Source organism: Gavia stellata, chromosome 6 (genome assembly GCF_030936135.1).
Source record: "Gavia stellata isolate bGavSte3 chromosome 6, bGavSte3.hap2, whole genome shotgun sequence".
Lineage (NCBI taxonomy): Eukaryota > Metazoa > Chordata > Aves > Gaviiformes > Gaviidae > Gavia > Gavia stellata.
The window spans coordinates 3,610,953-3,625,216 of NC_082599.1; the positions used below are offsets into that span (position 1 = coordinate 3,610,953).

General features: G+C 44.6%; 1 protein-coding gene across 1 annotated transcript in view; it reads left to right on the top strand.

Moving 5' to 3' along the window:
• Positions 1–14,264, top strand: part of OBSCN (obscurin, cytoskeletal calmodulin and titin-interacting RhoGEF) — a 194,316-nt gene that overhangs the window by 168,335 nt on the left and 11,717 nt on the right. Inside the window, 14 exon segments of the mRNA XM_059818275.1 lie at positions 8–131; positions 470–603; positions 960–1,072; positions 2,917–3,085; positions 3,582–3,663; positions 4,277–4,477; positions 5,058–5,118; positions 6,236–6,313; positions 6,461–6,633; positions 7,185–7,211; positions 7,730–7,882; positions 8,637–8,682; positions 9,250–9,327; positions 10,204–13,864. Of these exon segments, the coding sequence (XP_059674258.1) occupies positions 8–131; positions 470–603; positions 960–1,072; positions 2,917–3,085; positions 3,582–3,663; positions 4,277–4,477; positions 5,058–5,118; positions 6,236–6,313; positions 6,461–6,633; positions 7,185–7,211; positions 7,730–7,882; positions 8,637–8,682; positions 9,250–9,327; positions 10,204–13,864 (5,100 nt within the window).

Genomic DNA, 14,264 nt, shown 5'->3' on the forward strand with positions numbered 1-14,264 from the left:
CTGCCAGACAAAGCACAAAGGCAGATTCCAGCTGAAGAACCAAGTGTGCCAAAGCCCAGCCCTGGTCCTTCCCATGAAGAGACAGCTGCTGGAGACGACAGCACTCAGGAGCGCACTGTTCCTATTACCAGGTAAGTACCCATCTCAATATATAGATTTCCAAACGTGGCAGACTTTGTTGCCAGAAAAGCAAGTCCTCTGTGGTTGAGGAAGCAGGTGGTGACATGAACTGATCCTTGTAGGTTTGTTTTTATTTTTAGAATCCTGTTCACATGTGCATTGTGCAAGAAGGATAGAAAAGGTTGGAGAGAAATTAATTCCCCTAAAACAAAATTATTCTTGTATTCATTTTAAATAAATAATTATTTGTCTGGCGGTTAAACGCATAGATCAATGGCAGGGTGTAATGCTGTATCTCTGTAGTTGTATGTGACTATGTAATGATCTTTTCTCTTGGGCTTCATGAAAGAACATCACCAGCTGCGGAGACAGGAGACTGGTACAGAAGAGAAAGGGATGTGGTCTGGGACGTACACAGGGAAGTTTATGTTGAGACAACAGAAAGAACTTGTGTGTATAAGACCGAGGAGAAGACCCCAACAAGTAAGAAAGAATCTTGTTTCCCTTTCCCACATCCCATGATCGTCATTGTCTTCTCTTTTGGTTAGAACTCCTAATGACTGTTTTTTTAAGTATTTCAATTTCTTGAGCAGTAACTGTTTATTAAACAAAAAGTAACATATAAGCATGAAGATAAGAAGCCTAAAAGTATCACACAGAATCACAGAATCAAAGAAACCCAAAAATATTGCTGTGATATCTCTTGATTTGACATTAAGCTAATGTTACATCCTAAATGGCCGGTCCTATAAATCCCATTTGAGTAACTCAACCTACATCAGCACACTATGAATGAAGTTGTGGTACTGCGCATGCAGCAAACCCTTGTGTCTCACCAGGTCCTCCCTATATGCAAGTGACAATAGAGGATGTGCAGGTGAATTCTGGGGAGCGTGCCAAATTTCAGGCAGTCATTGAAGGAACCCCACAGCCTACTGTTTTGTGGTTTAAGGTAAGTGCAGACTTTTCTCTGGCTGAGAGTGAGGACCACAGAAAGGACTGTAGTGCAGTACTTCTGTGGGGAATTTCTTTTGCTCTTTCATCCCACACCTCTTACACTGATTCTGGGTCATATCTACAGACTTTGGTGAACCAGCTGCAGTTCTCACTGGAACCACCAACCACGCATCTCACCCTGTGTTGTCTCTGGTGTCACTGTGGCTCCTTTCACAGAGAGGGCAACCAAGATGATTTGGGGGACCAAGATGGGCAGGAAGGGAGATTGGTTCCTGCCTGAGAGCCACCAAGATGTGTGCTGTAGTTTTGGGGTCAGGGATGGGATTAAGAGTGGTTTATTCCAATTGTCAATGTGACTTCCAGGCTCTGTATCTTTTCTGCAGCTAATTGGTAAAGTGAGTGTGACTAAGGGCAATGAATATCCCACAGAAAGGAAGGGGAAATAATTTATTATTCCTCAGAATATTGTCGTGCCCCTGAAATAAGCCAGTGTTGTTCTATAATGATTGTCTGTAACTCTTCTGCCCAACTAAGTGTTTTGTACGCACAGTTTTATTCCATTTTTTTTCTGTATGGGAAGTGCAAGGATGAGCTACTCAGACAAATAAAATAACCTTAAAAAACCTGAGCAAAAATGCAAAGAACCCCATCCCACGCACACACACACATGCACATGCACACACCTGAACACCTTGAAAAGAATAAGAACAAGGCAAGAGTATGTGATACACCCTGCTAATATTCTTGGAATCTCTGACATTTTCAGCTCAGAGTTATGACAAGCTAGCTGAACTTTTATCTATTTACTAAGCCAGAGTAAAGCTGTCCACGTGCTTATCTAGTCTCCTCTTGCACCCATGCAAACATCTTGCATGTACAATATCCTTTCTCAAGGTGTTCAACCCAATGACAGTATACTGCCTGAAGTGCCACCTCTTTTTGCCTGTTCTGTACGTATTTACCACAAGCTTCATGTGTTGGCTCTTACATCTTGTACCAGGAAAAGTTAATCCCTGCCCACTCACTCGGCTATTCATAATTCTGTACAGCTCTATTGTGTCGTATGGCTAGAGGCTCCCTTCCAGACTGAAGAGCCCCAACTTGCTCCGTCAATCCTCATCTGGAAGCTGTTACAGAAAGAACATTGCTGCCACGGTCCCACACCCTGGGCAAACTGAGGATTTATAAGATGATGCTTTCTGTCTTAATTCTTCATTTCTTCCCTAATAATTTCTAACATCTGGTACTTTTTGACCACCGCCAAGCACTGAGTGGGTGCTGCCATGGTGTGATCTACTGTAACTCAAAGTTTTGCTCCAGTGTTATAAGGAACAGCTCAGAGACCAACATTTCATGTGGGGGAAGAGGGTTGCGGTCTCATTAGGTCCTTTTGCAGACCTTCATAGTCTGCTCTCTGTGTCACACACACTCCCTCCTGTCCCTTTTTTCATAGCATTTATGAATATATTAAGCAGCACAAGTGCCGGCACAAGCTGGAGACCAGGCAGGAGCAAAGTAGCTGATCCTCGTGCTCCCGGGGCTCACTGCTCAGGCATGGTGTGCTGGGAGAGCTGAAGAATAAACCACATCGCCCTGGTGATCCCACCCAAGCCTGTATTCCTTCGAATGGGTTACGAAAGAAAGATGTTATTGTGTAATGTGGAAGCAGAGAAACAGTCAGACATGGGGGACTTCTTCAGCCAGCATTTTGTTAGTGACATTTGCCAGCCTAAACGGTCTGTGCTGTAGCTCTGCTCCTGTATCTCGTTTCTTGAAGAGAACAAATTTCTGTTTCCGTCTTGGTTTTTCCAGTGCCAAAATGTCATTTCATTCTTTCAGGGCACTTCATTGCTGACAGACAGCAACAGGCTCCATCAAGGGAAGGAAGGAACAACATATTTCTTAGTCGTGGACAATGCTGTCTCGGAAGATGGTGGTGTCTATACCTGCGTTGCCAAAAATGCAGGAGGGGAGGTTTTGTGCAAAGCAGAGCTTATCGTACACGAAGGTAACATCTTTCTTTCAGCTGCAGGAGTTGCTTCCATAGCCATTGCAATATATACTCGGCCATCTTCTGGTTACCCATATGGTACCTGCTCTGTATTCCTGCGTAACATTTGTATATCACCAGTATGGCAGGATCCAGTATAAGAGCAAATGATCTACTGACCTACATATATATATACAAATGCGATTATTTTTTTTTCTCTGCTTTAGACTACATGACGAACTGATACAATTGGCCACAGAAATAAGTGGGGCCGTGTCTCTGGTGGTGTTCTGCTCTTTAGCCTGGCTTTCCTAATATATGTCAGGTGAAGATGCAGCCCCGAAGTTCATGTTGACAGGGTCTGTCATTGAACAGCTCCACTTATTTCTGTGCAGAACTTTAGAGGACCCCTGTAATTTTTCCTGCCTTAAGTTATCCTGTAATAACTTTGCACGCTATTAGCAAGGCATTGTTGTCTGAATATTAACACTTATATTTTCCTTCATTTCCAAAGCTAAGAAAGACCAGGCAGCAAAGAAAGTGGCCACCAGGAGAAAGCTCCATTCCCTTTATGAGGTTAAGCAGGAGATTGGAAGGTAAATGAATTTTCCAACTTTATAGCATCACTGTCAGAGCATATCTAATTGCCCATCTGAGCTGCTGAGCATGTGTAACCAGAGGCAGAGGTGGGCCCAGCTGTGGAAAAGCCTGGAAAGGTGAAAGCACTGGCAGAAGTGGGAGGTCACCTCGTTGCTGGAAACACTCCCCTGAGGTTTCTGACAGAGGATGGGAGAGTCCATACAGCCCATAGGTCCACGTAGCTCCAACCAGAAAAAATACCAGCCAGAGGCTGGCAGGATAGGTGCCCAGGTATGGCTTCTTGGCAATGTTAGCATCACAAGCCCATAGCGACGTATGCACAAGCACCATGTCCATCCAAGAGATCCAAGTGCATCAGCCTTTGTCAGCACAAGGCTGTATCCCCTGAAACAGCTTTTCCCTTGATGTGAACTCACTGCTTAGTTTTGGAGACAGCCAGGAGAGGGCAACAGCACCTCACGTACAGGAAAATGAGCTTGTTATGTTGGAGAATTTAAGCCCTGAGCAGTAGGGAGCTGTCAAAGGCTGGGACGGGGAAAGGTCTATGCCTGCTGCGCAGCGGGCTTTGAACCAAGCCTGAGCAGGGCTTGTCCTTTGATTTTTGCACAGAGGCTGCTTCAGCTTTGTGAAACGAGTTGTGCACAAAGGGAACAGGGTGTCTTGTGCTGCCAAATTCATACCCTTACGAAGCAAAACGAAGGCTCGAGCGCATCAAGAGAGGGATATTCTTGCCTCTCTGTCCCACGACAGAATTACCAGGCTCCTGGATCAGTTTGAAACGCGGAAAACACTGATTTTGATTCTGGAGTTGTATCCTTTTCTGTGCTGCTTGTCTGAGGAGGCTGGGAAGTACTAGGTAGAGCTCATTTATTAAATAACTAAACAATTAACCATTTTTAGGTTTTGCCTGAGATAAAAGGACACGCACAATCCTCCTGTGCACTGCAGGATAGCATAGCTCTGTGTGATCTTCACTGAAGTACTATCTTTCTGCTGTTTTAGGAAAAAACATGATACTTCTATATTTAAGCATGAATGAGTTGTTAAGCATCAAAACTCTTTTCTGAAATGTCTGGAAGTGAAGGACTCTGTTTCCTTGAGATCCAGTCTGGGTAAGCACCAGGAAAACGCAGTGCAGAGCAGAAAACCCATAGCCAACAGGCACATTTTAGCACAGGTGATACTGTGCTCCTGCTTGTAGAGAGCACAGGTTGAGGGCAGACCAATTCTGCAAGAAGGACACTGCTGCAATAGAGACTTTAATGAATTACATGCACATCACGTTGCCTGAGATCACCCCGTGAATTCTGCTGTCAGCTGGACAGCAGTGGTTACAAAATAAAAATAACCATTTAACTGTAGTTCTGTTTTCCCTTAATGCTGTTGTCAGATGCTCCAGCGAAGAGCTCCTTGACCGTTTATTCAAAAAGAGTGTCGTCACTGAAGCAGAGGTAATCTTTCTTTCTCATTTGAAAGTCCAGAGTTGGTGGGTACCACCAGAGTACCTTCCAGCTGCATTTTCCTTTTTGAACATGAGGAATGCCTTTGAACCAGTGATAATCTGTCAAAAAAGAATCATCCTTTAAAACGTGTTCCCATCAGCTTTCATTACTAAGTTGAGTTTCTTCGGGGAGTAACTAGAAACTGCCAGTCGTTTCGGCATTGCGTTCAGCCTAATACCAATAATATTTGCTCTATTACCATCATTTCTTTGCTATCTGTCACATGGAGCTCCTGTATCTTCACTTGCTTAATAATGTTTTATCCCCTTGCAACTGTACTTCTATCCACTCCCTTTCAGTCTCCAAACCAAGGGCTGAAATTACGGTTTCTAAGGGTTTTTTTGAGATCCTTCATGCTCAAAGTTCAAAATGTTTCACATCTCCCATCTAGTAGCCAGGTGTCCCATATTTATTGGTAAAATTAATTTTTCTTAGAAATACTCAGAGGGAAATATCATAGAATCATAGAATGGTTTGGGTTGGAAGGGACCTTTAAAGATCAAATGTCAACTAACACTATAAAATGTCAAAGGTAGAGGACTTCCAAAGCTTAAGCTAGTTGTAAATCTTCACTCCTTGTTCAGTCATAGTCAGTTTGGAACTACAGATGGTCAAGAAAATAGGTTTACACATAGTTTTAAAATGTATTTGTGTTTTAAAATGTATTTGTGTTTTAAATGTGTTTGCCTGATTTACACCAAGCCAGAGTTGAGTTTGCGTTAGATAAGTTAGACAGTTGATAAGGTTCATCAAACTTAAGGATTTCTGCATCTCTTTTTTGCATGTTTGTAGGGTTGGTTTTTTTAAAGTAAGGGCTTTTTCACATATAGAAGGCTCCAGCAGGGCAATGTGGTCACATACGAGGCACAGCTTCATTCCACAGGGTAATGTTTGGTTCACGTCTTATTTCAACTGCAAGAATAATATAAGAAGTTCATTCTAGTTTTAAAAGTATTTCTAGTTCAATGTCTCCCTCTCTTATATGTTAAAAATGTTGGTGGAATCAGAGACCCTCTTATTTACTATTAATATCTAATAATTGTTTAATAATTTATTTAATTTTCAGGTCAAATTGTATATCAAGCAAATTTTGGAAGGAATCAAATATCTTCATGACAACAGCATCCTTCATTTGGACATTAAGGTAACATGCAATAGCAGGTCTAGCTTATCATAGTCTCTCGTTGGTCAGGGAATGTGTGTTCCTTATTCCAATTATTCTTACTTACAACTGAGAATATTGCCCATTTTCCACAAAAGTTTCTCCCTTTTATTTTATTTCATTTACTAGCCACTGAATATCCTCATGGTTTATCCTGAAAGGGAAGACCTTAAGCTCTGTGACTTCGGATTTGCTCAGAAGATCACGCCATTTGAGCCTCAGTTCAGCAAATACGGGTCTCCGGAGTTTGTTGCCCCAGAAATTGTTTCTCAGTCACCAGTGTCAAAAGCAACCGATATCTGGTAACCTGTCATCTTTCCAAAAACCTTTTGCCCTAGATGGCCTGAATTTCCATTTATTGTTAATAAGTAAATGGAGTAGTGATAATAACACAGGATGCTGAAAGTGAACACTGAGAATCCAAAACCCATCAGGACTCTTTAAAGCCCCTTCTGTCTACTTTGTTCAACCATAATTGAACTCTGACAGCTTATTAATGCAAAGGAGCGTCTTAGAGAAGATGATCTTTATCAGAGGTAGCAACTAGGGAGGATGATCCTAAGGGACTTTCTAGAAAAGGCAAACAAACTCAGAAAAAATATTTTGAGTCTTATCCTCTATCTGTCCCTTAAAAATGGAGGATTACTTGAGAACAATTTTAAAAAATGTTGAAGGGAAAAAAATTGAAGGGTGAAAACAATACCTTTTGGGATTTATTTTCCTTGGAAAGGTGAGGAGAAGAAGGTGATCTTACTGTGCTAGGGTGTCTAGTGGCAGGAAGAGGGGCTGTGTGCTTGAGAAGGATGGAGAAATAGTGCCGAACACCTGACATTTGTGTTCCCTCTCTCCTCAGGGCTGTTGGAGTCATCACATATTTAAGGTAAATAAATCTTCTTGGAAAGACTCTTTCAATATCCCTTTGTCAGTCAGAGCCCTCCAGTACCTTCAAGTGAGGGATTGAGTGAAGCATTGAGTCCTTCTATAATGAGGGGAATTTCTTCTGTGGTTTTCTCCTTTATTCACTCTTTGCTGGTTGCCCAGGGCTTTGGTCATTGTCACTGCTTGAAGACCTGACAGCTGCTCTCCTTGCAGGTAGTGATGAGGGCGGTGGACGGGGTTCAGTCTTCCCCTTGCCTGTTCTAGCCAACACCCTACTGTAGCTGTGCAAAATCAAACCCTTAATTCCTTGTCTGTGACACAGGGATAAATAACTCAGTTAAGTGCCATGTAAAGCTGGGGTGAAAGATGCTCTGTCAGTGGACACACTGCTCACAAGCACTGCAAGTCCCACGCATGGAGTCCCTCAAGCGTTTCAAAGCCCCACGTAAACATTTGTGCGTCTGTCATTTGAACAGCAAATGTTTTTCTCCTTTTATTTTATGGTGTTCAATAAATAAGCCTAACGTGCAAGTCTCCGTTTGCTGGGGAGAACGACAGAGGAACCCTTCTAAATATCCAGAACGGGGAAATTTCATGGACCATCCCTGATTTTGTTCACTTGAGCGAAGATGCAAAGGACTTTATGAAAGGGATCCTACAGCAGCACCCCAAGTGAGTGCATTTTCGTGCTCCCTACAGCCAGTGTGCAGAGACGTTGGTGTCTCAGCAGGCAGATCGCAGCTCATCAGAGCTGCGGTTGTTTTGAAAAGCAGAAAGCCGGGTGAGATGTGGTGCGTTATGCACTAGTTCTTCTTTATTGCTCCCCAATACCCAAAACACAATTTGGCAATTTGCCACATTGGCATGTTTCTGGTATGGTGAAGTCCTTATTCCCTGAGCCCTCCAGGCAGATGAGTTTCTGAAATGACATAGAGAAGCAGGAAGAGCAAGAACTGGTGTAGAGGGAGTATTGCGAGAATTAAGTAATATTAACCACATTCATTAAGCAATTTCAAGTACAAAAGGCAGCTTGAAGGCATGTTTGCAGGTGCTTGCTTTTTAATTTCATTTCTGTTCTTTCTGCCTGCTGCCAAAGCTATTTTTGCTCTGGCAAAAGAGTCAAAGTCACCCTTAGGGCTGCTCTCAAGGCCCTTGAACAGGTTCCCTGCAGAGTGCCATGGGGTCTTCCTGAGGATCTGCAGGGAGTCTCAGACTGAAAGAGGAGCATCGTTTCACCTCAAGGGAAGGAAACCTTGGGTTGAAAGCCTCTGTCTGTCTGTTTGGCTTCTCAGTTCTAAAACAGCAGCCTAAGGACATGCACAAAAGTGAATGCATGTGTCCTTGTGAAGCAGACACCTTCAGGAAGATCTTGTGGTTGCTGTTGGAAGTAACTTGCTACTAAAATGGTGATCTTTTCTCTTATCAGAGCCAGGCCTAGTGCTTCAGACTGTCTTTCCCACAAGTGGTTCATGGTAAGTTTGTCCTGGGTCTTTATTAGTCATTAAAAATAATTGAGGTTGGAAGAGACCTTTGGAGGGGCAGCTCTTAAAGCTGCTTGATATTATTTGCTGTTTTATTTTTTTCTCTTGGTGTCCTACTTTCTGTCCTACAGAGAAGCTCAGGCATGGCTCTCCAGAAAGAGGAGACACATTGGTGTTTACATGCCAAGATATCTTTCCTTTCAAAAGATAAAGATTACTACTGACATGAGCAGATATAACATGTCTGTATAGAAAGGAAACTGGCTTTGCAGAGCAAAGTTATGGTTTCTATTCCAATGGCTCATATCACTCAGGAGAAGAGCTAAAAACTAACCAAAAAAAAAAGGAATTTAATGACATGCATTGAACAGGGCTTGCTTTTGTCATTGAAAAGCTGAGATTGCCTACAATTCAGCCATGAGGGGACTATAGCATTTGGTCTACTGTAACTTTCCTAAATTAAGCAATTCTGGAAGGAGGGAATCCTAAAAAAAAACTTCTCAGGAAATGAAGTCAGTATTTTTTAACCAACGATTTTCCTCTCATTCCACCTGGCAGCGTAATCTCCCCCTCGAAGCAGCTCATTTCATTAATACCAAGCAGCTCAAATTCATTGTCACTCGGAGCAAGTGGCAGGTGAGTTGGCCTTAATCTATGTTGGTTCTTTTTAGTTATATATATTTTTAATTACATTTGTATCTTTTAAAGTCTGTTGGGTTAGCACAGCGAGCACAGCAGAGATCTCAGCTTGGCTATGAATGGGGAATAAGCCAGGATAGAGTGGTTGATGGATGTGGCAGAAATAAATTAGCTAGGCTTTTACTGCCTGGAAATCATCTGGTCTAATGCAGGTGCCTGTAAGATGCATGATTGTGTCTAAGTTAGATACCCTCAGCTGTCCTTACAATTGGTACTGAATTATAGACAGGCCCCAAGAAGATTCCTCTTTTCCTGAAGCTCCCTAAAATAATCAGATTGATTGCCTTCTGAAGATGCCAGTTTCTCTCTGTTGGCTGTAAGGGGAGGCCAGCTGCTCAATGCCGACTGAGATGTCTCACATGGCAGAAGTTAGAGCAGATGAATCCTACCTCCTACAGTATGGTAGGTCTTCTGTTGGCCCGAGTCACTGTAGGTTGTACTGCAGTCGACGGCTTTAATGCCATTTACTCCAGCTAGGCTCTCATCTGATGTGTTCCGTTAAAAACTCCTTTTCCATCTGCTTTGAGAGGCCAGGTTGTCTTTGAAAATCTCAAGCAGGGTCCTGCTTCCCCGTTCACAACAGCAAGTATGTCCCCTGAAGTCAATATAGTTTCACGTCTGTGAATGAGAGAAGAGAGAGTCTTGGAGAGCAAATGAGGCCTGGATTGACGATATGTACAAAAGGGTGGCAATGTGTTATTAAACTAGCATGTGTGGTATTTAACAGTGCAGATATTCATTTTGGTATCCTTGCTTTACCATACTCCCACCACGTTTCCATCTGATTACGCTGTATTTTGTTTTGCTTTTCAGCGGTCTCTGATGTGCTATAAATCCATACTGGTAATGCGGTCCATCCCAGAAATCCTAGAAAGGACTCACGACAACACCTCCCTGGCCATCTCCCGACATCTTATTGAAGAAAGCACTTCGTCCAGTACCAGCGGCTCCTCTTCAGATAATGAGAACTCGCATTTTCCCAAGAAGAGGCACTTTGGCTCTACACCTGAACTGCACTTGTCCATATTTGATGCACCAAGCCATCAGGAGCCTCCAGAACATGCAAGTGAAGAGAAGCACTCCAAAATCTCAGTCCCTCCAGTAAAACCCATGAGGAGGAAGTATGCTTCAGTGAAAGCTGAGGTGGGGGACAAATCACCTACAGAAAGCAAAGAGCTCATGGCAAGTGTCTTAAAGGAGAAAGAGGAGGAACTCCATCCCAGGCTTCGAGATGAAAGAGCAGAGCAGTCCCAAAGAAGCAGTGCTGCTGAACCTTCATCAGTGAGGACTTCCACAGAAAGCACATCGCATCTATGTCAGAAAGAAAAACCAGACATACTTTTATCTGATAAGGACAGAATTGAGAAGGCTGGGGATGGGACAGAAAAGCCACCTGTCTGTGTTCCTAGGCAGAGTGTCATTAAAAGCACTTTCTACAGCCAAGCAGCTGAGCTACCTGCAAGGGGACCTTCCTCACCAGGCAGGGAGTTCAGAAGGCACCTGGACAGAGCCAGAAGGACTTTCCGGAAAGCTGGATATTCAAAGGTGCCCCTCAGTGGTCTCCGTGAACCCCTTCTAGAGCAGTTCGAACTGGCAGAAGAAGAAGAAGAAAAGTCTGATGATGGAGATGATCACAGGGAAAATCTGCTTGGCTCCTTGACCAAATCAGCTTCATTTGACACTGCAAGGAAACCACCACATCCTGCCATTGCTGGTGCTAGCCGAAGCCGTTCCCTGGATGACTACAGGCTGAGAGCCTCAAGATCAGTGAGGGAACAAGATATTTTGGAAGAAGACTGTGATATATTGTCACAGGAAAGTTGCCCTGAAGGCAGTGATCACTGCGACGTTTCTGCGGGGCCCGGCAAGGGATGTTCTGTAGACACTTCAAAGCAAGAGGACTTTAAGAGGGCCAGCAAGGATTGTGCAGAAGAGCAGCCTCCTCCTTCCACACAATGTGAGGGTAATGGGTGCCCGGCTGGTTTTGTGCAACAGCTAGAGAGACTTCCAGTGTCACCTCACAGGAGCGAGAGTAGGAAACATTTACTGAAGAAGTCAAAAGCTACTTATGTTGAGGAGGAAGTTGAAGATTTGGAAGGCAAAAGCCCCATTCTCACTGCCCGCTGCTCAGATGTAACTGCGTCATCAGCTCAAAAACATGAAAGCATGGAGGGTAAATCTTCCCCTGGCAGTGCCTCTGACACTGCTTTTCAGGAGGGCAAACAGTCCATTTCAACTCTCACACAGTCAGAGACCACCTCCGAGTCAGCCCCTACAAGTACAGGAGGCATGAATCTGCCCCAGGAGCCTGCTCACAGGACCGACGTCCATCCGGATCTACAAGGTGGAAGCTTGCTTATCAAAAGGACAGCCCCAGTTCCACCTTGGAAAGACAAAAGGCAGAAACATGCACATGAGAGTTCTGCTCATAGCGGTGTCAAATCTGATCTTATGGAGCATGAAAGCTCTGCTCCTTTAACACGTGCAGAAACAGAAACCAATTCCCTTCCAGTATGTAAAGACAAAAGTCAGGAAGTTCCTGGTCAAAGTGTTCCAGCAACTACTGTCTTGGTGGGCAAACGGGCAGGTACCCTAACTGCTCTGCACACAGCTGCTGAAGCTGCTCATCAGAAGCTGAAGAGCTATGAAGAGGTGAGATCTGCTCTCCTGGAGGATGAAGGACCAGGCATTACAGGAATCACTCCACCATCAGCCCAGGATGGTGAAAGCCAAGCGCAGACAAGGGCTCCTGTTCACATAGACAAAGCATCAGCCGTCCTGAAGGGAGAGCACCCCACTGTTCCAAAAGTCCCTCCACCAAAATCAACTTCGGTCTCCGATGGAGCACGGCAAGCTGAAAGGGAACGGCCAGCTCATGGCAAGGAGAGGCTTGCTGCTCCGAGGAGTGAAAGCTCAGCTGTGGCAGCGGTTCCCAGTTTGGTCCATGAGGCTGAAATCGAGGGAGCTGAACCCCAGAAGATTTCTGAAGGCAGCGGCACGGTGCCTGCTGTTCTGGAGAGCAGACACCCAGCTAGAACTGTCTCCTCCCAAAATACTGGCCTCCCTTCGGTCTGTGAGAGTGAAAAGCAAGAACATCTGAAAGCATCACTTCGCAGTGAGGTGAGATCCGTCGGGACAGCAAGTGGAAGCCGAGCAGCTGGACAGACTATGCCTGCTCCCTTCCCCACGGCTGGACATCAGGTGTTTGAGCAGCACGGGGCTGCCTGTCCCAGGGGCAGAGTTCCTGCTGATCTGGAGGGTGGGCCTCCGGGTGTCTTAACTGCTTCACAACCAGCAATTGCTCCAGCTTCTGTCTATGAGCTAGAATATGAGGAACATCCAAAGGTTTATGGTGAGGGTAGAGGCATTGCCTTAGAAAGTGGAAGCTGTGACGCTGGAAAAACTGTCCCACCATCGCTCCGCAGGGATCCAAGCGGGGAGCTCTCACATCACAGGTCTTCTTTTTACAGTGATGAGGAGTCTGCTGTGCTGGAGGGCTTAGTCGATGAGATGGTTTCCCTCTCTGAAGAGATGAATGTTTGGGCAGAGTCAGTGTCTGGTGAGGACGAACGCAGAAAGCACATCTCTCCTCCCACAGAGATGTTCTACAAAGGCTCAGGTAGCCAAGCACCCACGGACACCTCCTTCCCTTCTGTACAAGGGAGTAAAAGAGAAGTCTCTGAGCTGGATGACCTTGCAGAACCCTATCTTGTCGTGAGCGAGGAATCAGTGGTACAGGAAGGGCAGGGAGCACAGACGGTTCCTCATGAATGTGAGCATCTGGAGGACTTAGCATTTGAAAGCCCCACTTCTAGCCAAGTGAGTGTTTCCTCCACAGATAGCTTGGACCCTGGAAAAAGACCCAGTCAAGTGTCAGTGAGCAAGGACACTGGTAAACACCCAGAAGTTTCTTTAGTGAAAATCAAAGACCTGTCGGACGAAACACCCAGTCTTGGCAGTGGAACTCCAAAATTTGACATATCAGAGGTAGAGCCCGCCTATTTGAATTTCTCTGACTTGTATGACATTGTCTATTTTCCATTTGAATTTATGAACTACAGGAAGCCTCCACCCAAACCAACTGGTAGACGGTTTATACCTTTTGGTGAAAGGGCAAGGTCACCTCCTGCAGGACATTTGCATAAGGAGAAAAGACTGTGCATCAGAGAAGAGACAGGGGACAAGAACAGGAAGAACCATTTGGAAATATCTGAGGATACAAAGGCAACTAACTTACTAGCCATGGGGAAAGGGTCAGAGAGTCACAAAGAAATGTATGGCCCCCAAAAGGACTCAAGTGGTAAGCAGAAAATCTCCTTCTACAACAAGCCAGGACTCTTTAAGCCATATGCAAGGTCTCATTCAGCGGAGCATTCAGTGGAACAGAGTCTGAAAAAGAAAGTAAAAGCTTCTGTTGCCCATATTTCAAGAATCCTAAAAGGAAAGACATCTCCTGAGCCAGAGGCAGAGGAAGGTAAGTATTTTACTCTGTGCCTTCACAGATTTGCTGCTATAACTGCGCTCTGCTAAATCCGCCTTTTCCTTTTTTCCCAGCATATCTGAGGCTGTGGTTAGACTGTCATTGCAAAACTGGCAGAGGCAGGTTATGAAATTAGCGGTCTTCAGCCCCACCACTAGCTCTCTGTTACTGTCTCACTTCAGTGCAGAGTCAGCTGGGTTAATCTGCTGATGGAAGTGGCTTAAATTCCCCTGTCTGAGTTTGTACAAAAGCAGATGAGGGCTGGATGGTGCTTTCCTTGCTGCAGTTTCTCCTGCAGTTATCATCTTGACCATGGCAAATCTTTAAAGCTGAAGTGATTGTGAGAAGTTGGTGAAGTCATGCTGGCTACCTATGTTGGTGACGCTGGACAACA